Source organism: Ochotona princeps, chromosome 17 (assembly GCF_030435755.1).
Source record: "Ochotona princeps isolate mOchPri1 chromosome 17, mOchPri1.hap1, whole genome shotgun sequence".
NCBI classification, from domain to species: Eukaryota; Metazoa; Chordata; class Mammalia; order Lagomorpha; family Ochotonidae; genus Ochotona; species Ochotona princeps.
Genome location: NC_080848.1, coordinates 55,047,645 through 55,071,623, shown reverse-complemented (window position 1 = coordinate 55,071,623; position 23,979 = coordinate 55,047,645). Strand labels below are relative to the sequence as shown.

The 23,979-nt window shown below is 57.1% G+C and overlaps 1 protein-coding gene across 2 annotated transcripts in view; it reads right to left on the bottom strand.

Moving 5' to 3' along the window:
* Positions 1-21,443, bottom strand: part of WSCD1 (WSC domain containing 1) — a 31,839-nt gene extending 10,396 nt beyond the window's left edge. Inside the window, exons 1-5 of one of the 2 annotated variants that reach the window (XM_058676204.1) lie at positions 21,179-21,443; positions 11,768-12,480; positions 6,881-6,995; positions 6,289-6,473; positions 4,954-5,075 (exon numbers count right to left, since the gene is read on the bottom strand). In XM_058676204.1, the coding sequence (XP_058532187.1) occupies positions 4,954-5,075; positions 6,289-6,473; positions 6,881-6,995; positions 11,768-12,197 (852 nt within the window). In that variant the 5' untranslated portion in view covers positions 12,198-12,480; positions 21,179-21,443. Of the gene's footprint in view, positions 1-4,953; positions 5,076-6,288; positions 6,474-6,880; positions 6,996-11,767; positions 12,481-19,877; positions 20,142-21,178 lie in introns of those variants that run through there. The other variant, XM_058676203.1, reaches the window with a different exon arrangement.
* Between the last annotated feature and the right edge of the window lie 2,536 nt (positions 21,444-23,979).

Here is a 23,979-nt window from a genome sequence, read left to right as displayed (position 1 = left end):
AGGCGGGGAAATGGGACAAGATCATCTTAGTGGGCGACACGGGGCCGGGCCTTCTGGCTGGACAGGCATCACATCATTAAGATGCTGATATGGCCCCTGAAACATTCTGTCCCCGGCAAACGACACTCCTGGAGCTCCCCAAATCCATTTTCACAAACTAGTGGAACACAGCAGCGCTTTTTATCTGAGGTCAGAGACAGACGCTTCATGTGGTGCGCGTAAGCAAGGGCACCATGAGTGACGATGTCCCCTCTTTCCCTGTCCCTAAGGCCCACGTGTTGCAGCAGCTGTTTGGTACAGGGTGGGGAGGGCGCCCTACTGCCTGAGCCAGCCTCAATGAAGCCTCCAGCTGCCATCCCCAGGCTTTGTTCTGCCACATTGAGCATTCTACTGTGAACATTCTCCATCATCAGAGTCTTTGAAAACATTTTCAATGGCCGTATTACAGGCCACTGGACACCACAGCGGCCTCACATCACCACTGGGCGCCTGCGTGCATTTTACAGCCAAATCAGGGTGAAATGATGCTGCCACTGGCACGGCCCTGCTGCCTTTTCACCCACAGTCTCTCCCGGAAGGAAGCATTTGGCATTCCTCGGCCTCTGGACACCTGGATTCCAGGCACGCTCAGCTTCAGATCATACAACAAGGTTCCCTGCAACCTGCAGTGTCAGCACTTCGCAAGCTGGGAAACCCCATTGCAGAACAGGATCAGATCTCTATAAGCTGAGAGCTGAGCGGTGTTGGTGTCAGTTACACCAACCTCAAGGGTCAGAGAGAGAGAGAGAGGTGGGCAGCCTGGCATGCAGTGGCTTGCTCTGTCAGGTGCATGATGGTCTGACTTGCATGCACGCTAGCCTGGGCATCACTCCACCCTCCTCCTGCCTTCCAGTTTAGCTTTCCAGCCAGTTCACAGGTTGACTTCTTGGGCTGTCAAGGCAACTTTTGGGGTGGGGGCACAGTGTGGAGGGCTCTGCCAGCTCCTCCCTGCCAGAACTGGCCATGTCCACTGCTCCCCCACACCTCACATCCCCAGGGGGCTCCACTTCCTCTCATGTTCCCATATCCTTTCACGAAGATGCCTTCCCAGTTGCATCTTGAGATTGATTCCTTCCTTCATCACCCTGCGGGCTCCTGCTGCAGAAGGTGCCCTCCCTGTCACACCACCGGTAACTCCCACCTGCCTGTGGAGAAAAGCCTGAACTATGACACAGGTCGCCTGGGGGACTCTGAGAGCAGATCAGGCTGCTTTCCCACCTCCTCTCAACAATGCATTTCCCACACCTCTCAACAACCTGCTGTCACCACAACTCTCCAGCCCCAATCCTTCCAAAAACCTACCACCTGTCTCCCTTCAAAGAGCCTTTCCTGCCCTGCAGCCACCAGGCTGACTACCTGCACTCCCATCTCGGCCCTTCCACAGCCATGAGCTGTGCACCTTAGGATACCCAACGCTGGGCTCTGCCAGCACCCACAGCATGGCATACCCACGATAAGTTTGTGTCTGTTGTGCCAATGTGCACCAATGTACTTTGCTGAGGCCACTATGAGCGTCAAGCTGGAAATGAAGACTCTGTCCCTGAAGCTGCAAAATATCGTAGTTCTAAACACTCATGCTCATGACCCCACTGGACAGTTAACCACAGCTAGTATCAGCACATGCACTGACATCTGACATCCCATGCTCCGGCGGCCAAGATTGTGTCTGGGCACCCTGGACACAGTTTCCCTGGGGTTCTGGAGTGAGTGAGGTGCAGCTGTACTAGCTGGAGATGAGCAGGTAGTGTGCCTTGTCATGCATCTCTGGGAGCCAGACAAGTCGCTAAGGTGCAAAATGCCTTAAAGACTGCAAGAGCTAGGCAGGGGCAGGGTTGTCTCTTGGCACCGGTTCCACCATGATGATTGATGCAGCAATCTGGGTTTGCACCAGTAAATACCAAGACAGGCTGAGAATAGAAGTTGAAAATTTTCAACTCTTTTTTTTAAAAACATTTATTTCACTTATTTGAAACGCAGAATTGCAGGGAGAGGCAAAGAGACAGAGACAGAGAGACAGAGGAAAAGAAAGATCTTCCATCCACTGGTTCACTCAACAAATGGGTGCAAAGGCCAGGACTGAGCCAGGCTTAAGCCAGGAGCCAAGAGCCTCCTCCAGGCCTCCTATGTAGATATAGTGGCCCCAAGCACTTGGGTCATCTTCTGTTGCTCTCCCAGGTACATTAGCAGGGAGCTGGATTGGAAGCAGAACAGCCGGGACTCGAGCTGGCACCCACATGGGATTCTGGTTTTGCAGGCAGTGGGTTTTATCTGTTTACACCACAGCATTATCCTGAGATTGTAAGTGTTTACCTTCTTGCCTGTAGCCACAAGGCAGAGCTCTCCAAAGCAGCTCCAGGGGAAGCACCCTGCAAATACTGGGACATCTGCTTAGGACACTGCTGGAAACCCACTCTTTCCAAAAAATGCAATACAAAGGAATGCGGCTGCTGAACTGGCATCCTGCCACCTTGGTTCTTCTGAGTGTCTCGTTTTGGTTTGGTTTTTAACAGATTCAACCAAACAGCCTCAGGATAGGCATGGTAGTATTGTCTGTTAGAACAAAAGACTAAAAACAACCTACACACGTCACAGGAGGGGACTGGCTAAATAACTCACAGGACATCTGTGGCATGGGATGAAACGAGGCAGCACTTCCTGTCCTGACACAGAACATTTCCCACACATACCGTCATGCCACAGTGAGGTGAGCAGCAGAGTGGACGGCACGTTCCTAGCTGCGGGGTGTGCAAGGGCACAGGCTGGGAGCCAGTGCTCCGATGACGAGAGTCTCCAGGACCATCAGCTGCCACAGGGCAGGAGGGAAAGGGCAGTGACCATGGTGGGTCTGTAGTGTAGACGTAGTGTAGACTCCACATGAACACCTACATGAACATCTTGCCCAGTGCAAACTAATCTGACGGGCAGGCATCTGGTACCACTCAGGATGCCCACGGGCCATCCTGGAGTGTGTAGTTCCAGTCTTGGCTCCTTTGGTTTGGATCCAGCGTCCAGCTACTGGTGTACCCCTGGGAGGTGGCGGGAGATGGCTCAAATGTGGGGAGACTCGGATGCAGTTCTGGCCTCCCAGTTTCAGCATGGCCCAACCCTTGGCTGCACTTGAGGGGAAACACCCAGAGCACACACCTGGGAACGTAGCTGCGTGTTCTCTGTCCTCCTGATTGTTCTCATCTCCCGCTGGCCCCAGCACACAGAGTGGCCACAGTGTGTGCAACACCGGCTGCGGTGTCAGACTGAGGCTGTGAAATCACTCACGGTGCCTGCTCATGAACGCTTCACACCCTTCTGGTTTGGCACTGCTTCTATCACCAGTGCACCCCTGGCAGGGACATGCAGGGAGGCTCAGCCCATGACAAGGCCCCGAGCCTAGTACCTGGCATACAGCATGGCTCTTTAAGGTGGCCCAGCCAAGGAATGCCCGGCTGTAGCCTGGCACCTCTGATCCCAGTGGAGAGGGGATGGGTCTCTCTGGGGAGCTGTTCTGAATGGCAGGTGCCATGGGAACCCTGAGGGGGTGGCATAAACAGGGGCCAGCAGCTCAGTGGGTGTCTCTGCCACCTCTTCCTCACTGCAGCTCCCCACGAGGACCAGAGGGGAAGAAGGGGTCCTGGGGCCAAGGTGTCTGTGTATTGGCAAGCTCCCTGCATTGTGTCCTGTGAGCCTTGATGCCCACAACATCCTTGGCAGTGGCTCCGGAAGCGCTGGTGACGCAGGCGACACACATCAAAGGATGTGCTTGGCCAAGGGGAAAAACGAGGCGGAAACCCTTTATTTCCTGCACCCTTTGCTGGGAAGTGTCTTGGGAGGGCTACAGGACACAGGAAGTAGGAGAAGAGTAGCTCCTGGGTGGGTGGGGTCCCACATCAGCTTCACTGACACTCCCTGCCACTCCTCACCCCTTACCCTGGCCCCCACCAGCAGGTTCTGCAGCTGGAGGAGTTCAAGTCCCAGCTCTAGTACCTGCCCGGTACTGGTACCAGGGATAGACGGCCCTGCCTCGGGCTCCTGTCCTCCAAAGTAGTTATCACCTTTGTCCTATGCTATGAGGATGACAAGAGCTGACACAGGTGAAGGGCTGAGAATAGTACCTGGCACGGGAAAAGCAATCTACAAAGGTTAGGGTCTGCTGATCTTTCTCATCCTCTTCCTCATTGCCAGTAGCAGCAACAGCGGCAAGACCCTGCTCCATACAGCCCTGCTCTGCTCTACTGCCAAAGGTCATGGTCACATCAAGCCTATTGAACCCCAGCTCAAATGTCACCCATTGCCATTTCTAGAACCACAGCCTCTCACTCCCACCTACAGGTGGCTGGATCCCAGTTCAAGAGCAGCATGCTCTCTGGACAGACTGCAGGGACTCCCACGCTCCTGGCATGGCTTTTTTGCGAGTCCAGTCTGTGCTTGGCCAATACTCCCCATTCCCAGAGTAGGCATGTGCGATAGGGACAGTGAGTGGTCTCTGGGCTTGACCCACAGGCAGCAGCACACTCCACTCCTCAGCCCAGGCTGAAGCAAGGGTGCAGGTGTACCAGTGATGGTCCCCATAGTTAGTGTCATGGCCCAACATCATCAGTCCAAACAGCTGAAGCCCCCCAGCTCTCCCCAAGGCCCGAGCCAGCATCTTCCTGCTTCCAACTCATGTTCATTTAACATCTGACATGTGTGCCAAGAGCTTGGTGGTAAAAGCATGCTTTTTTCAGATACACAGCCTCCGCTGACAACTCCCCACCCAGCCTCAATCACCAGCTTGAAGCCCTCCACTGACCCCCATGGCCCGGCTCCTACCCGGGCTGCCACAGTAAGTGTCTGCACCCTGTCTGGGAAACCCCAACACCTCCTCCCTTCCACTTCTGGGCTGGTTCCAGGAAAGACTTGTGAAATCATAGCAGGCCTTACTTTCTGGGAACAGAATCCTGAGCACGTCTCCAAGGTCATGTTGGTCTGCACCAGCGAGCTGGGGAAGGCGTCGGTGATGTTGTCGGGCAGTCGGAAGCACCCTCTGTAGGTGGCTGTCCGCCCTGGGCAGGGTGGAGGGGGTGGGGAAGAAAACGGGGTTGCAGGTAAGCTGTGGTGCTCACAGCTGCTGCTGCCCATCACAGCAAGAAACTCCCAAGACCAGAGTACATCCATGGCAGAGGTGTGGATCCAAAACCTGGGAGCAGACCGTCCCAGCTAGGGTGTGGTTCAGGCACACTGTCTGGCTCTCAGACACACATCCCATTTCAATGCTAGGAAAGGCAGCACAGCTCGGGACACTGGGGCCAGGTCACAGCCACACTCCCTATGGTCTGCCCTGTGCACAGTGCACATGGCTGGCTGACACTGGTTCTCCAGGCTGCTGCACCAGTTGGAAAACATGCTTGTCACTGGGAGAATACTCTTAGAGTGCCCCTCACCCCCCGCAGCTGTAGCCTTGACCCATGCTCTGCATCCCAGTGTCCACAGGTGCCTGCTCATCTACCACCCCACCCTTGCTCTGGGTGGGGGACGTGTCCTCCTGTGCTTTGACTTCCTCCCCACTGGCTGCCCCCAGTCACAGGAAAGGGTAGGCAAATGCGTGTAGCCCTATACGCTCCTAAGGAGGCCTTATGTAGCCAGTGTCAGGGGGTCCCGGGGCTGATGCCTCATCATAGCTGGGGTCCCTCCAGCTGTCACCTCTGCATGGCTGGGCTTTGAGCTGCAGCTCGTGGGAGTCCCCATCTTGCAGGTGAAGGAACCAGCTTCTTCATCCTCTGTGTTGGTGATTCCCACTTGAGTTCTAGAACTTCAACTGTAACCTCAATTTTCAGCTAAAGTTGACCTGTGGAAACTGGCCTCTCCCAGGCACCTGCTCTGGGGCCAAGTTCTATATTGGAGCTTTTAGGGGCTAGGCAGTCTAAACTCGAACTCCAAAACGCATAAAAATGCAGGCCCAAGTTAGGAAAAACTTGGTTTCAGCTGAAGTTCAAGTCACTGAGGGGTTATTTTGGTGAAATTCAAATTCTCCTTCATCCAAAGAGTTTGAACCACAGGTTTCCCAATCAGTTTTTTTTCTCTCTCTGGTAAGGGACAGGGAAAGGTAGGTCACAAACTCAAGCAATTGTCTTTGATGGGCCTTGACCGACCCCACCGCCGTCCTGCGAGAGGACAATGGGGAAGGCAGGGCATGGACTCTGTTGCTGGGATTTAGATGACTGGCTGCAAGTCGGAGCCCTCGGGACCAGCTGTGCTGCAAGAGGTTGGCACACTCACGCTTCCGGGAGCCAGGCTGCAGGTCTTCCACGCGGTACACGGAGAGCCGGCCCACAGCCCCACATGCGGTGCCCTTCTCCCCTTTGCACTCCTGGTTGCACTCGTTCAGGCCGACGCGCATCACCGGGAGCCGGTTCCCGCAGTAGCATTCGGCACCTGCCTCCAGGCCAGCATAGAGGTAAGACCTGCAGGGACATGGGACCTGGCTGAGTTAAGAAGGCTTGCACCAGCTAATGGCAGCTGGATCCAAGGGCTTGGGCACTTGCACACACACGGGAAACCCAGATGGAGTTCCTGGTGCCCGGATTTTGTTTGGTCCAGTTCTTACAGTTGCAGCCCAGCAAAAGGAAAGAGTTCATCAGAATTACACAGCGAGTCCTGGGTTCTGCCAAACTAGAGGCCAGGTCTCCTGACAGTAGTCTGGCACCTGTACCATGTACCCACACAGATCTTTCCCTCTGGATACTGGGATTTGATCATTCAAAATCTAAGTACACTACCTCATCTCTAACAGCCAAAGGAGCCCCTCGTGGAGACTCTGTCCCCTGCCTTCCCTCCCATCAGAGTCCACTGTGGGGGCCCCCGCACTCACCGTTCAGCACACGCGTCCTGGCAATGGGCCACAGTCATCTTTCGCAAGTCATAGAACACTGCCCCCTTCAGTGTTCTCTCCTGGCCCTCATCGCGGAAGCATCCAATGTAGACACCTGCCAGGCGGAAGTGGCCTTGAGGTTAGAGGAAGATGACAGGAGGGGGCCCTGATGGCAGGGTCATCCCCAGGAGGAACCACAGACCCCGAGCCTGCATTTCCCCTTGTTACAGGAGCCAAGTGGGCATCTGGAAGTTTCCATCATTTCTGCCACTTTGTATTATTACACTTGCACCTGCTTTAGGGGCTGAGTGTGATCCCTTGATCAGGGTGATCAGCAGTTTCCATCTCCTGCAAGGTTTTCAGGAAACTTTCTGGTTAACATGCAGGGACTGTTGCAATGTTTCAATGATTGGATATGATGGCGACCAATGGAATTTGGGTTGGAATCAGGGTAAGGGCACCTATCATTTGTTTATCAAGACTTTACGTCTACAGCCCTGGAAGACACCAGCCACACTACAGCACAGAGGGTGACAGCAGCGCATGGCCGTTGGCTGTGCATTTTACAGATGGTAGCTCCCCCGTGTTGGTCTCCTGCCGCCTGTCTTAGTTAACGGCCTGTGTCTACATGGACAGCCCCGCTGCTGTGGTCCTTGGCAGCTAGTTCAGCATTACGAGCTTGAAAGTCACACCTCCCCCACCTACATGATTCCTCTGCCCACCTGTGATGCTCACCTGTCATCATCAGGAACCTGAGAGGGGGTGCTACTGCACTGCTGCCTAACCACTCCCCTCACAAGCCCCCATAAAGGCCCACGATAGGGAGGGGCTCGCTCTTGGTCCTATGATTCCGTCGCTCTGGCACTCCAACTCTTGGCTTCCTCAGGACCTGCTTGCTCTCTGGCTTCCTGCTTACAGACTCCAAGGACTGGTAGCCCTTGAGCATGGCCCCTGTATGGCTGTAGTCCTCGCGCTCTGTTCACTGCTTGGGAGGCAGACAGTGAAGATGCAAATGCTAAGATGCTCTGTAGTTCTAATTTGTGTATGTTCCCGAGTTCCAGGAGAGGTGAGGCCCAGCAGTAATGGAATGTGGGCCGAGAAGCCAGGGAGAGGTGAATGTCTGCAGCTTTGTGTGTCCAGATTGCTTCCTGCATGCCTCTTAGGATAATTTATATTGTTGCGGAAGTTAGGTCATAGGTTTTCAGTTTAACAGATGGACGTCAGGGTAATGACCATTTGTTCCTCTTAGGGTTTTAATTCAGACTGGACTGTCACTGGACTTGTCACTGGCTAATTTCTAGTGGGCCCTGTTATCACTGAGCTTGGTTAATAAAGACTACTTAATACATTCTAGACTTGTCTGGGTGTGATCTTTCTCGCACCTCGCAACATGCCAGGAGCCTGGTGATGCCCTCTCTCCCATGGTGCCTACCTCACCTCACCTCACCTCTGTGGGCCCTGATCCTGCCTCCCCACTCCTGTCTTTCCTGGGCTGACGGGTCTTCCAAGCAGTCCTGAGAGGTAGGCCCTGCCTCTCTCCGGTCAGGGAAAGTCTAGTTACAGTCAACAGAAGAAAGACCTCTCAGATGGGGAGAGCTACTACTGAAGAAAAAAAATAAAAAATAACCGGGGCAGGTGTTTGGCACCGTGGTGACGATGTCGCTGTGGATACTAGCATCCTATAGCAGAGGGTCTGGGTTCCAGTCCCAGCTCTGCTCTTGAGTCCAGCCTCCTGCTAACACACACCATGGCAGGCAGGACTGACGGCTCCCTAACACACACCATGGCAGGCAGGAGGACCTGCATCCCTAACCACCGACAGAGTAGGTGCTATTGCCAGTCTGTCGCCCACTGCCCTGTCCCTCCTACCTATCCTCCCCCTCAACACCATGAGGGTAGGAGACACCTCTCAGAGATGCATAGAGAAGCCCAGAGCACACACCAACACAGGCTGGGTGTGTCAGTGTCACGCGCACAGTGGAGTCTGGCTGGGGATTTGTAAAACATGAGGTCCAGGAGCTGGGAACGCACTCCCAGGAGAGCAGCTCAGAGACACTCCCCCGGGGACATCTGCCAACACTCCTGACGCCTTCGGGATGTCACCTGCAGGGCACATGGTGGCCTCCCAAGGGACAAGGCTGTCTCTGCAAGCAACAGGGTCTGAGCAGGGAGGAGGTCTCGGGGCTGGTTCGCAGGAGGCAGGATGGTCTGTGGTCTAAGACCTGCATCCACTCATTTGCACATCACAGTGGATTTGCGGCCAGGCTATTACCGATGGTTTCAGAGACACTGGGATGTCTTTGCAAATTACTATCAATTAAAAAAAAACGGCCATGGAGAAGTTACTGTTTTCCCCCTAGTAAACTTAACTGATGTTTTATTCCATTATGGATGTTGTCCAATGGCTAATGAAATGCCCTGTGATGGATGGGGCCTCTGGTGGCTTCCACGGCCTCTAAGATCCCCTTTCAGGAGGATGGCGGGTTGCCCAGGGCTGAGAGACACCCGCATTGTCTGCTACCCCGGCAGCTGGACCCGGGGGCTACTTCCCACCGGAGACGATTGCTTGCCATCCGCCCACGTGACCACACAGTGCCTCTCCCCTCAGACTCAGTTTGCGGGTGTTAAGCACATTCCACCTTAAATTCTGGGCCATATTTCACCATCAGAATCCTGGCCTTTCAGTCCTGGAGGAGGCTGCTGGACTCCTCCTGCTGGCCCGTGGGTTAACCCCTTCCTTGCTGGGCAAAGGAAAGCCAGAGAGGAGGGTCACTAGAAGAGAAAGCCTGAGTAGGGAGTTTCAACTCTCTCTGATGATTGGAGGTGAGTCTATTTGTGCCCGAACTGTCAGCGTATGGGGTTGCTCGTGCCACAGGTGAGACGCTGGGTGTTCCTCACCTCCAACCACAATTTCTCCAACTCCTACTGAGGCCCCCTTCCCCTTTAAGTCATGAGAAGGAAGCTGAAAGTGGAAGGAGACTCACTTGCTCTCCTGGACACAGACATGCCCCAAACCAGGGTCACTGCAGGCTCACCCTGAGCCCGTCCCTTGGCTGGTCACTCACAAGGCCACTTGGGTTTCAGGAGACTACACATCACAGCCCAGCCATGACAGGCAGCATCTGCCCAATTCCACAACTGCACTGAGTGCTCAGAGGCACAGAGGCAGCACCTCAAGACACACAGGATGGACTGGGTGACGCCACTGAAGGATCAGGGACCATTTGGCAGGGAGGGGCAATACCAAGAGGCAAAGACCCCAAGTCTGCATTTAGAACCTGGGATCTTTTCATGGGACACTGCAGGTCTAGAAGTCCTTTACACTCTAGTCTGAATTAGCTGCACTGGGGCATTGAAGACATAACAGACTTACACCTGTGACCATGGAGCCACAGCCTCCTTGGTGCCTCGCGTCTCCTGCACGCCTGTGTGGTTGAAGAATTCCCGCTACAAGAGTGCGCATGTGTGACTGAGCAGATCCCCAGCAAGCGTGCTCAAGAATCTTCCTGCTGGGGAAATCTTTCTTTCCCTTGCTTCTTGAGCCATCCTCTCCCCCCTGCTGCCTTCTTGCTATTCATCCTTCCATAAAGCCCCTCTCCTGGGCCTGGCTGACCCTCAGGACCCTCCCTTAACACAGGTTCACGATGTGCCTATTGCCTCACATCCTGCACTCTGCCATTCCGCGTCCCGTGCCCCCGCCTCCCTGCATACAGCCGGAAGGGCTGCTAGAAATGTCTGAGAGGGCACAGGAATGTGTGGGAAGTGGCGACAGCGATCCACCAAGGTGCTCACTGGGCCAGCCACCACCCAACAATGGCGACATCCACTGCCCTGCACAGTCTGCCCCAAATGGATACCAAAAAGTCAGTCAGGGCCTGGTGCTGTGGCACAGTGAGTGAACCCACCACTTGCAACACTGGCATCTCGCACTGGAGTGCTGGTTCAAGTCCCAGCTGCTCTGCTTCCAACCCAGCTCCCTGCCAAAGCACCTGGGGAAGGCAGCTAATGATGGTTCAAGCGCTTGGGTTCCTGACACCCATGTGGGAGACCTGGATGGAGTTCCTGGCTTCTGGTGTTGGCCTGGCCCAGCCGTGGCTGCTTTGGCCACTTGGGGAGTGAACCGTGGACATAAGAGCCCCCTCTCCCTTCCATTCTTCCCCTGCCTTTCAAATTCACGAATAAGGTAAAATAAATAAATAAAAAGATTCAACCTGAAGTCCAAGAAATCCTCAACCAGGAATCCCAGCAGCGCAGCTGCCCATGTCCTGCCCTTCCCTCCCGCCCCTGCCCTGGTCTCATGCCACCCAGACCCGCAATCTCCTGAGTACCTCCTGGCTCAGGCCTTCTACTCCGGCCCTGAGGCCCTCTGCTTGCCCAGTGGCAACCACGTTATCACCCAGCCTTTCTGCTCTCACTCCCTCTCCCCTACTGATGCTTCCTGGAACGGCATCGGAAACAGATCCTGGCATCTGGGCCTGTTCCTAGGGAACCCGTAGGCTGAGAACAACCTTGGCCATTTCCCGAGCTTCTCGGTGCCTCCTTCACCTGTCAAACGGGGACAGAACAGTGGGGAGATGCTGACTGACAGGGGCAAGGCTAATGCCAAGGTGCTGGCTACTTCCTCCGCACAGTCACAGCTGCGAGGTCCTCTAGGTCCTCTTGGCCAGTGGCTCGCAGCTGCAGCCTGCACCAGTGTCTCCTGGAGACAGTGTCAGTCCCCGCATTGCTGGCTTCAGCCCTGGAGCTCCTGCCTTGGTCAGTCTGGGAGGAGCCAGGAATTGGCTCTTGGAATAAACTCCCTGACGATGCTGCTATGGCTGTAGGCCTGGAACCCTGCCCCTTCACCTCTGCTGTGCAAATGGCTATCCTGTCCCCATATGTATTTACCTTGGCTGCGGGCTGCTGGCCTGGGGTCCTCAGGGCCCAGCATGGGTGGCCCCTGGGGGTCGCTCAGGAAGCGGTGGAACCAGCGGCGCCGCAGCTGACGTAGCTCCGAATTGCGGTTTCTAGGCGACCAGCGGAGTCCAGGCGGTGGCCGGGCCAGGGGGCTCCGCAGCATGTCCACGTCGAGCAGCAGGTTGGGGCTGACACGGGGGTCGTGCAGAGCCCTGCTGTCCAGCAGGCCCACGCCTAGGGCCACGGCGGCCACGGGCAAGGTCTGGAGCGGTGCAGGGGCCCGGGGCCCCTGGGGGAGGGCCACTCGGACCCGCTGCAGGAGCAGTAGGCTGCCTGTCATCAAGTAGGCGGCCGTGAGGAAGAAGAGCAGGAACTGTGTTCGACGGAGAATCTTCTGGAGTCGGAAGAAAGGTTTGGCCATGCCCCCTGGGTGGCAGGGCTGCCGGCTGGAGCCCAGGGACGGCTCCTAGCGTGCGGGCAGGAGAGAGGCCAGGGCCTCTAGGGGCGTCATCCTTGCATGTTGGCTCCTGGGATCCGCCTGTGCTGTCCTTCGGTCACTGTTCCCGCCCTGGTGCCAGCAGCTGTTTCCAGGGCTCCATGGTTCATCCCCGGAGGACCACAGGATTCTGCAGCTGCAGCTTCTGTCCCCGTGTCACCAACAGCCCCATCCTCGAGTTCTATCAAGCTTCATCTGGCTTGGAAACCTGCAAAGTGGAGAGAGACCAACTTAGACATAACGGGAGGGTCTCCTGGACCACGCCACTCCCTGGTAGGACCACCCCACGCAGGCCCCCGGCCACCCCATCTTATCCACAGGCAAGAACACCGGGCAGAGCTAGGTTCACATCCCAGCTGTGTGCCACAGAGCAAGACACTTCACCCACCAGGTCTGGCAGCTCATCTGGGAAAAGTACCCCCAACCCCTTGAGTGACAGTGGAGAGCCGGTGGTGACAGAACAGCAATGGGAAGGCGGCAGGCTGGCAGTAGCCTCACACCACGCTTTCTGTGTGCCGGGCATCTGCTAGCCACTTTACACACAGCCTATTTACCCACCACACCAATCCAAGAAGGCGGCTTTAGTGATTATTGTTCCCATTTCGTGGGTGAAGAGACTGTGGCCAAAGCCAGCAAGGCAAATTCCCCCCAAAGTTACACAGTTGGTAAACAGAGTCACACAGTTGGTAAATAGAGTCCCACACTTGGGAACAGAGCCCGTGCTCTTAAAAAAAAAATTCCACATGTATGTATTTATTTGAAAAGCAGAGTTATAGAAAGAGATGTCTTCTTTCTGGTGGTGTATTCCCCCAAATGGCTGTGATTAGCCTGGGCTGGGTCAGGCTGAAGCCAGAGGCTTCATCCGGGGTCTCCCAAGTGACTCCTGGGGCCTAAACACGTATCCCAGCTTCTACCGTTCTCCCAGGTGCATTAGCAGGGAGCTGGGTCAGGAGTGGAGCAGCTGGGATCTGAATCAGTGCCCATATGGGATGCCAAGCAGTGGTTTAATGCACTATGCTACTGCACCAGTCTCAGCCTGTGCTCCCAACATGAAACACCATCACATGGAAGTGCACCTGGTCCAGGCAGGGGCATACAGCAGGTGTCTCAACATGCATATAACCAGCAGACTCACAGACGGTTCTGGGACATGAGCTGTGCTTTAGGAAGAGGCTGGTTGCTGCAGAGGGAGTAGATTAAGTCTCTGCCCCTTCCACCACCAGCCAAAGGTGCAGGCGAAGGTGGCAGGGTCTCTGAGCAGCTGCTGGGACTCCGGCTGCAGCTCCCACGGCGGCATCTCTGAAGTGTGCTGTTGGGTTTGGCACAGGCGCCTGCAGCTGCGACGAGCGGGGCTGCTGTGCGAGGCGGCCCCAGCACAAGGGCAGCCTTGTCCCAGAAGAAAGGCGCGCAGAAGCGTGACTAAGCCACTGCCCCGTAACTAATGGGGCCAGGACCCCTGCTGGGCCCTGCAGCTGCTCAATGGCTGCTCTGTGCATGGGGACAGATGGCCCGTGTGACAGCAAAGACAATGTTTAGGCTCTGGGGGCCGGTATTCCAGGCTCCCACCCCACAGCAGAGGCTGAAGGCCTAAAGGGGCCCCCTGGTTCTAGCCCCATAGACATGGGGCACGGGGCACCAGGCCCATCCCATAAACTAGGGCAGGGGTTGGGGATGGCAGGAGAATAATGGCAGTTAACCACCAGGCAGGAAGTGGAGTCACAAGGGCCTTGAGCTGATATTGCCTAAGCTGGTGTGCGTGCCGTGTGTGCGTGTCTGCATGTGTGTGAGCACGTGTGCACACTGTGCGTGCATGTACGCATGCATGTGCCTGGCCCTCCCCAGACAGCCTTGTCTGATTTGTACAACCACAGAGAAAATCCCATGGAATCCTGACTGATCCCTTCCGCCTTCAGCTCCGGCCCCTCCGATCCGGCTTCCACGGGCTGCCAAGGGCGAGCTCCCAACGCGCAAATCGCATCATGGAGCTCCCCACTTCAAACCCCTTTCAATAGCTCCTGTGGCTTTAGGGATCGGCTCCAAGCACCTTAGCCTGACGCACATGGTCCCTCCATTGCATGATCCGGCCTGTCTGGCCTCATCTTCTGCCAGACTCTGCCTCAAGTTCCCCCTACCTCATACTCAACATCCTTCTCCCCGCCCCCCACCCCCGCCCTACAGCAGTAGAACCACCTGTCACCAAGATGCCCTGAAGTTTCTTCCTCCTGCACCTGGCAAAGCTCCATGTATCCTCCAAGGTTCAGCTCACACATCTCTTCCCCAGGAAGCCTTCCCTGACTACCACCACCCACTGGCCTAGATCTCTCACTGCTCCCACACCTTGTGCCAGCCCCATGCACCAACACCTGCTATCCTGAGACAACTAGAATTGTCCACTTCTATGTCAATCCATCTAAAAGACCCATGACAGGCTCCAGGGCAGGAGCCAAACCAGATTCACTCTTGTCACTCCTGGCCCCCCTCCCTCGCCCCATTTAAAGCCCAGTCTAGCTGGGATACCCAGTGCTCTCTATTCTGAAGACATTTCTGTAAATACCCAAGAGAACAGACAGGCAAGCTCTGACCTCAGAAACCTGCTCCCTCAAGGCAGCAACATCCCCTTGCCACTCTGTGGACGGAGCTGGACGCACAGGTGAAAGGGGGCAAGGCATGGCACTCAGGCCGCCCAGCTGGGCCTTGCAGAGCTAGCAAGAGCGTCCGACTCTGGCAGGGGCTCTTCCCCTTTGGCGGAAGGGCTCCTGTCCCACTACTGGGACTGTCACAGTAAGGAAGTCCAAGAAGCCATACAGAAAGGGATGGTGGCACCTGCCATGAGAACAAAAGTTTCTGTTGAGCTGCATTTGCTTTTCACAGCCAGGTATGTGTGGTATAAACAAATCTATTTTGTAGCCCAGCTCTGGGTATCTGACAACAGCCAGCCATGGGCTCATGGGGTACTCATCCCAACTCACTCTGTTTCTGGCTCCACAAAGTCCTCTCTGCTCAGAGTGAGGGAAGCACTTACTTCCTTGGTCTTGGGGTGTCCACACAGCAGACAGCCACCTGCAGGTTTCCTGCAGAGCCATCACTGCAAACTTATAAAATCAGACAACTGCCTCCCCACGCAGAATACTCACCAGGGTGGGCTGGGCGAGAGGGAGGCAATCTGGAAGCTGTCCCCTTCCCCAGGCCTCCTCTTCCCCATTCACTCTCCCTGCTTGAGGATGACAGCACACAGCTTAGCAAGGCCTTGACAATGAATGTTTGCTGAGTGGCTGAACCCCGAGGAGGTCTGCGGGTAAGGCCAGGAGACTTGGCGCATCCGTGCAAGGGCCTGCAGCCAAGCCACAAGGTAAGGCAGACAGCGGCAGCAGCCAGCACCCGGCAGGCATTTAGCCGCTGCCCATCTGCACCAAGCCGCCCGCGGTGCTACAGCACCCCAAAGCCAACAGGTGCTGCAGCAGGTCGGTGTAGATCATGGCATGGGGCAGTGCCTGAGGTTGCTCATCTGTTCCAGTCAGCACTGGCATGGGACAGAACTGGGCAGTGAACAGGACACCCCTATCACCTACAGACTTTGGCCTGCACTGGGTAAGCTAGCACAAGAGACCAGCAAGGACAAGGCCTTCAAGAGCCGTGCCACAGGTGACATCAGGACCAAACCTCCTCCATCCCCTGCCCTTAAGACAACCTCTTCATTCCCTGCTCAGTGGGGTTAGCCCCGCATCTGCTTGAAGGTGATCACTGCCCGGACAGACACTGGCTATGGCTTGTTCTCTCCAGTGCCACCATCTCCTAAGCCCTGGCAGCTTTAACAAACAGGCCCTACAGAACTGTACCCTCGCTTGCACCCCTCCCTGACACCACACGAGCCTCTTGCTGAATGAGAGCCAAGGTCACCAAGGCTCAGCAGATACAAGCTCACGGCCGAGGTCAGACAATCCAGGGCCAGGATTCTGACCCAGGACACCTGTTCCTGGAGAGCCCACCCTGGACCACCACACTTCCTGCCTCTCTTCCCACACCGGCTCTGGTTTCGCACAAGGCAAGATTTATTCTTGAAAGGAGTAGAGTGTGCCTCTGTCAGCGCCTTTTGAAAGCCTGCCAGGCCAAAGCTCCTGGAGACGATGCTAACACATGGCATCCTCCTGAGCCAAACCTCCGAGACTCTGCCATGTGTGGATGGTTCCGGCCTCCTGGCGCGGGTTGTGAGGCAGCCTCGGGGACCCTCCCCACCTTTGGAAGCCACGGTCACTTCGATCATTTCCGTTCCCTCCACTAGCCCCTCCCTGGAGATATGCGACCTGGTGGCACCCCCATCCTGAAACCCCACAGAGTGCTTCAGGAGGAGACCGGCTAGGCTTTTCAATCCCTGCCCAAGGTTCCGCCTTGTCAGCATGGGGGCACACACTCAGCCCTGCCCAGTGGGATCCTCTGGGGGCTGCAGAGCAGGAGACTCCTGGAAGTCTCAGGCAGAGCAGGAACCTAAAGCAGGTAGACTCAGCAAACGAGCTCATGCCCAGCGCGGTCATGGCACCCAAGCCCCAGAGAGGCAGTAGTCACCTGAGGTCAGGAGGGGGTGAGGAGGCAGCTGCTCTGGAAGGTTGGGGGTGCAGAGAGCACGCGATCGCAGTAGTCAGGGGGTAAGGATGAGAAGAAGGGGACAGTGGGATGAGGGCAAGGCCTGGAGACAGCCTAGGCTGGGGTACAGTCCTGTGACTTTTCCATTTCACTTCCCCACCCTAGCTCAAAGGGACAGGCAGTGTCAGCTGAGGGGAGGATGACTTTACAAATGCTCAGAAGGACCACAGTAGCCAAGGCTGTGACACCCTGGGGACTCAGAGCCACGTGCTACCATCAGGGCAAGAGTCACAAAGCCCAGGGGACAGAATCAGAGTGTCGCTCTCCAGATGGGCAGGAGAGGGGCCCCCAGGTGCCAGCGGCCCAGAGCCTGCGCTTGGGGAACCTCGTCAAAGATACACAGGGGAGCCTTCAGCTGAGCTCAGTGACTCAATCCCTCCAACCCTCCCCCTCCAACAATCCCCATGTTCACTCAGGCTTAGCACCTGTCTTGCCGGTCCCAGCAGGGACAGACTGTCCCCTTCCAGCACCTCAAGGGCTCTTTCTGGTAAGCAAACATACAGATACAATCACAGCTTGGGGTGTTGCCCCAGAGCTCACATAGCCCAGTGCAGGCTTCTTAGCTTGGCACTCAGGGACGTTCTTGGGCTAGTGCTCCCAGCCCCCACCTCTGAATACTCTGCCTGGAGCCCTGAGCCCTAAGCTGAGTGTCCCCAGGGCAGCTCAAGCTACTTCATGGGCAGAGATTGCTATCTGCTCGCCCCCCTCCCACACAGCCCCCACCCAGCAGGACTCTCAAGAGCCTCCTAGCCAGCAAGGCTCTGTCCTCCTGCCACCTCTGCCCCCGAGAAGCCTCCCTGATCCTTGGAAATCTAGAATGAATGCTGCTGCATATTGTGCCTGCTAATGTCCCCACTCATCTGCCCACCTCTGGGTGGGGGCACAGGGCAGGTCCCAGGAGCTGAGTGCTCATGGCCACTTCCTGATGCTCAAACAAGCCCAGAACCCATTAAACACAAAATGCCTGGACCCATGGGTTGGCCCATCATTGTCTGGGGGAGATGCTGGGGGAGCACTGATTTCTGACTCTTCTCAGCTTTAGAGTAAAGACGAAATAAAATCCTTTAAAAAATATTGCTCTAAGGGGCTCATACATAAAGTGAGGTCTAAACTCAATTCATTGCAATGACAAGAAATCCCCCTGAGAACCAACCCCCTATTCACAGAAATAAGAACAAATTATACACAACATGGATGATCACAGTGTGTGAACAAACAGCCGGATGAACGGATGAAGGCATGGGCTACCCTCAAACGTGTGAAGTCACTCATTACCTCATTCCCCATGCAGAGGCAGGACGCTACGAAGGCAGACGGAACTCAAGTTCTCTGATACCAAGTGCACGGTATGCGTGCTTGCCCGCACGGCCTCCCCTGCTCAGCCCCCAGCACCGAGTCAGGAGCTGGCGTTTCACGGATCAAGTCTGGAGCCCAGGCCACTTTTGGAGTTGTTTGTAAAGTGATCCATTGTGTTCATTTGTTGGTGTGTTTCCTCTGCTTAGTGGTGGATCGCCCGCCCCCACCAGGGGTGTCTGGGACTCTCCTCAGAGTTTGGCAGGTAAATAGGTGTCTAAAGTCAACTGAGGGGATTGGGTAACACTGAGCAAGTGAGTTAAGGACACAACTGGGGGTTAGCCTGGTCCTTCTCCGGGCGATGCCTGCCCCTCGCATACGGACTCATACTACTGGAGCTGACCCAACACACCCTGGACATGGTGGACCTTGTGCCAAGGGGTCTCACAACCCCAGGGTTCTCCAGTCTCAAGGGAACGGGAGAGAGGAGGCCCCGCTCTTCCCTTGGTAGCTCCCTAAAACACATTTTTCCAAGGAACTTCAGGCAGGCCTGCTAAGTGTATGGACAGAATCAGGGCATGCCCAAGAGAAAACCCAGATTCCAAGCAAAGCTCTAGCACCTGTAGCCGGCAAGCTGGCGGCGGCCACACTCCACCCAGGGCAAGGTGCTGATCTTCTCCCTCCAGCCTCACTGCCTGGGCACCAGCACCTGGTAAGTCACCCCACTCCTGACCCCAGCTAGAGGCTCTCCACATCCACCAACCCCAGCGCCTCTAGGAGCCGGCATGTGTGGCTCCAGCTGTTACAGAGATGTCGGCTTGAAAATGTAAAGTACAGGGGGCCTCCCCGGAGGTAGGAGGTCCATTCTGACAGCTGCAGTGGTGGGGTCCCAGAACAGGGCTTGGGGTAAGGGATGGAACCCCCGCTGGAGAAAGCACTGGAATAGAGGGCCCCCTTTCCTCCCCGTGCGGAGTTGGCCCTGAGCAGGTACCACGCGCGAGGCTGGGTGCCCTGTAAAGCACGGTGCTGCGTTGGTGAGGCTGCCCCGGCGCAGGGACGCAGGAGACCGGGCCATGAATGCTGCTGAGCAGCTGCCTCCCTACCCGCCCCTCCAACACACACACACCACTCCGCCCCAGGAAAGAGGCAAAGCTCCACTCCGGGTAATTTTCCGGACAAAATTCAGAACGTTGCGCTTTCGCCTCTGCCCCTGCTCTAGTTCTCCGCGAGACTGCACGGTCTGCGCACCGGAAGCCTGGCTGGGTGGCAGAAGGACGGGGACTGCCGCGGAGGGAGGCAGCACGCCCCAAATCCTACCCTTGCCCCTTCCCCAGACCCCGGCTGCGGCGCCCTCCTCCCCCGCCCCGGAAATTCAACCGGCTAGTGCGGCTCCTGGAGAGGACACGGCGTGAGCACCTGCCCTCCGTGTCCCCGCTGCACCCCGACAGTTGCTAAGCGACCCTTCCTCCTTTTCCCCTGCCAAGCTGCCCCAGCCGAAGGGAAGGCGCACCCCCCACAGCCCGCCCCAAACCAGAGCAGGTGCAGCCCCGCCGCGCTCCCCGCTGCGTCTTTACAAACTTGTCTAACCGTGGCAGCGAAGGGTGGATGAGGAGAACCCAGCTCGCAGCCCGCACAGGGGGTCCTGGCGGGAGTCCCCCGGGGGACAGGACTCACCCCAAGATCGCCGTGGGTTGGGGCGTCTGCATCAGCAGCCACGCGCCCGCTTCCCGGGGCGCCGAGTCCGCAGCCCCGCACTGCCCGGTGCTGAGACGCGCCCGGCGCCCGCACACCCCCCGGCGCCTGCGGCGAGCGGACGGACGGACGCGCCGGGCACACGGCGCCTCTCCCCGGTTGGCTGGGCTGCGGGCGTCCGGGCTTGAGCCGCGGCGGGGAGGCGAGCGGGCGGGCGCGGAGCGGAGAGGCAGGCGGGCGGGCGAGCGGGCGCCCGGCTCTGCACATGCTCACTCGCGCGGCCCGGGCGCTGCGGCCGGCCGCCGCCGGGTCCTAGCGGCGTCGCCGCACATGCCTGGCCGCTCAAGGGAGGGGTCTCGGCTAGGCGGGAGAGCTGGGGCCCCAGTCGGCCGGCCGGAGTGCTCCAGAGACCGGCACCGGGACGGACCGCCGCCGCCGGAGATCCAGCCGTGGCGCCCACCCTGGTGCTCACGTGCACCCGCGGCGCCAGAGCCTTGCAGCCCTTAACGCACACGCCAGGGCGCTCACATTCAACCCACGGACGCAGAAACGCACCGGACGCCGCCGCCGCCGCCACGGTGCCCCCGGGGCGCACGCACAGAGGTGGACGCCCGCCGTGACACAAATGCACGCCCGGACCCCGCTTCACTGACACATCGGTTCACACCCGTGCCAGTTTGGCTCCACTCTCACCAACAAACTGGGTCCCCTGCCCCGGCACACACGCGCACATGCATGGCCGCGTAGTTTGTAGGGATTCGGGACAAACACACAGTGCCAGATACGCACTAGATTGCCGTCCCACGCGGGGCGAGACCCGGCCAGTCAAGGTTCCGCACAGATGCACAAGCACCATGGGGCTGTCCGACACAAAATCGCAGCCGTCCAAACCAACACCCGGGAAACCACCTCCCTGCTCACTTGGGGCTCTGCCACCAGCTTGTTTCACTGTCTGCGATAGGTACCATGGCCCCCATCGGCATCGCACGTGCCAGAGTCCGTTGAAGGACACATTCTTGTAGGGAGGGACATGCTAGGCATTTACTCCAGGCGCGCCCCCCCCTCGCTCTCTCTCTCTCACACACACACACACACACACACACACACAGGTGGAGAGATACTGAGCAAGCTGTCACATGGGTCTATACACAACCTCCTCAAACAAAGGCTGGATCCAACATTGAAGATCTCCCCTCACACGCACACACGCACACACACTGGGCAGCACCCAGGTCTCAGCATCCATCCTGTCTGCCAGGTACACCCATGGGCCTGGTCCTTACCCAGGGTAAGCGGGCCACTCCCGAAGTGGAGCAGGTGGCCGTGGCTCTCTGCCGGTCTTCATGCGAGGGAGTTCCATGCCTCTGACTCCCGCTAGGGGCAGAGCTGCTTGGCCAGGCTTGGAGGAGGAAGCTTTCAACAGGTGCAGGAGGCTGAGAAAGAAAGGTTCTCCTGGGAGCCTGGGAGAGCTCAGCTTAGTGCAGGTCAGCTATGGGCACCTGGGGCGAGAGGGGGGGGTCCCTGAGGCCTCCCCAGTGCCTAGCCACAGAAGCTGGCTGTTCCGCAGCGCTGGGCACCCCAGCCACATTCCAGGCTTGTTGAAAAGCACCACCCTGTACACTCACATCCTTTGCAGAAAGTGAAGCAACCCAACTGTCGGCTTATAACTCATAGTGACCCTGCAGGCACCAAAATGTGTCCCCATCACAACTGAAGCCCTTGAGGCCCCCAAGTGAGCGACTGCCAAGGGCTCACAGCAGGAAGGGCCTCAAGGGACTGGCGACCAGTTCCTCAGGGAAGCTGGTCATGGTCCTGTAGCTGACCACTAGAGAGTGGCTTAAGGAAGACAGAAAGAGGGTGCAGGGTCTCTGTGCCCCCTGTGCATGGTGCCACATTCCACCTGCCCGGCAAGCCCTTGGGGAGCTGCACCTGGCGTGAAGACACAGCTGTGCGCAGCTGCGACACTAGGGGGAGATGCTGAGGCCCAGGACGCAGAGGAGGATGCACAGGGCAGCTTGGGCGGCAAAGGGACCAGGAACGAATCAGCATTGGGAGGAAGCCTCCACCTGCAACCCACAGACCCTCCCGCCCCCGCCCCCACAACCGGCAGTGGTGACAGATAAGAGGCTGCAAGGGGACACTGAACTGGGCCTGATAACAGTCACTGCTGACTCCAGACCCAAGCTGTGCCCCACAGCCCTCTGCCCCACCCCACCAGAGAACTGGGACTGTTGGGTAACCATTTGCTTATCACCTATGTGCATACCTCCAAGGCAACGTGAGAAGAGAGCCTGTCATCCCAGGGGCTTCACAGGTGCTCCCACAGGGATGCTCCACACTTCTAGCTCCTGCCCCTCCCAGAAAGCCTGGGTCTAAGGAGGTGACCAGCCTGCCCCTGCCCCTCCATACACACACACACACACACACACACACACACACACACACGAGACCAGCCTGCCCCGCCCCTCCACACACACACACACACACACACACACGAGACCAGCCTGCCCCGCCCCTCCACACACACACACACACACACACACATGAGACCAGCCTGCCCCGCCCCTCCACACACACACACACACACACACACACACACACACACACGAGACCAGCCTGCCCCTGCCCCATCACCACCCACTGCCTGCTGAGCTTGGCTCTCGTCTCCATCACCCTCTCCCTTTTCGGACCATGGTTACTTTGCCTCATAGATTCATGTCATTTTCTTCCCACCCCTCCTTTCTGAGAAAGGCCAGCCCCTCAAGGAGCTTCCAGCAGAGAAGTGAAGGAGGGACAGTGCTAGGCGCCAGCCCGAGCCTATTTGGCCCCAGAGAAGAAGAGATGCCTACAGGCGGGCAGGTCCCAGCTTAGGGGATGCAGCAGCTCCGTGATGTCAGGGGCTGGGTGGGACCTCCCTGCCCTTCTGTGCACCCATTGCTGTAAGCATTACCTGTGACCCCCTAAGTGGTAATGCCCAAAGGCAGGAGTTTGCCTTCCCATAGAGAAAACAAAACTATCCCCCACTCCTGGTCCCATTGATAGGCCCCACAAAGGCAACCAGCTGTGTGTGCTGCCTAGAGACACTGTGCATTTGGAGGCCAAAGGGCTTTACAACACTAGCCTGGAGGAATTCAGGGGAGGCTTCCTGGAGGAGGTGCCACTTAGGCTGGAGAAGAAATAGGCATCATCTGAGTCACCAGGAGCAGGGGTTACTGCAGACAAGGGTTGAGAGCACCCTGTGAAAGGCAGGGACGTGTGAAGTCCAAGTGTGGTGCAGAAATGGCCAGGGCTGGAGCAAGGCCAGGGGCCTTGTGCTCATGTTCAGATCAGTGACACTAGTGACCAAGGCCAGGCTGCAGACCCAGCCGAAGCCACTATGGCAATGATCCCCCTCGCAGAGCGCTCACCGAGTCGTCCCCAGCCTTGGGCAGCAGGCATTCAGTGACTGTCCAATCATCAGCACTGCATTTCTGCACCACATTGACCTAAGCAGCCCAAGTGACTGTGGGTAGGAAGAGGACGAGCCATGGGGTTGGGGGTGGGGCATGGGGGTCCAGCTCCGAGTAAGAAGCTGTTAGTGTGAGCCTCAGCACCTCCATCTGCAACTTAAAAAAAAAAAAACACCCATTGTGAAGTGCTCATAAAATCAAATGAAATGTGTGTGCGTGGGGCACAAACACTACGGCACCCGTCACAGTATAAGCACATAACACGTTTTAGTCAATATCACAATGAGCGATTTCTTTTTCCTGCAGACTTTGCTAAAGCCCAATAACACTATACCTGCCATGTTCTTCTAGTCACCCAAGCTGGCCACATCCTCTTGTCCTCCAGATGCCTCCTCCCCAGAGAGGCCTGCCCTGACACTCCAGCTACTGTCATATCATCTGTCCACTTCCTAGTTCCCTGGAGAGCTGGTCACTGCTGCTTTCAGCACATTGAGGACTGACTCATCTGCTGTCTCCTTCTTAACCCTCATGACCCCCCTAGCTGGAATGGAATGCCCCCTGCACACCCAGGGAACACCCTGGCTCATTGGGAACAGCCTGCACAGTGCCAGGCTTCAAGCTTGGCACACACACAT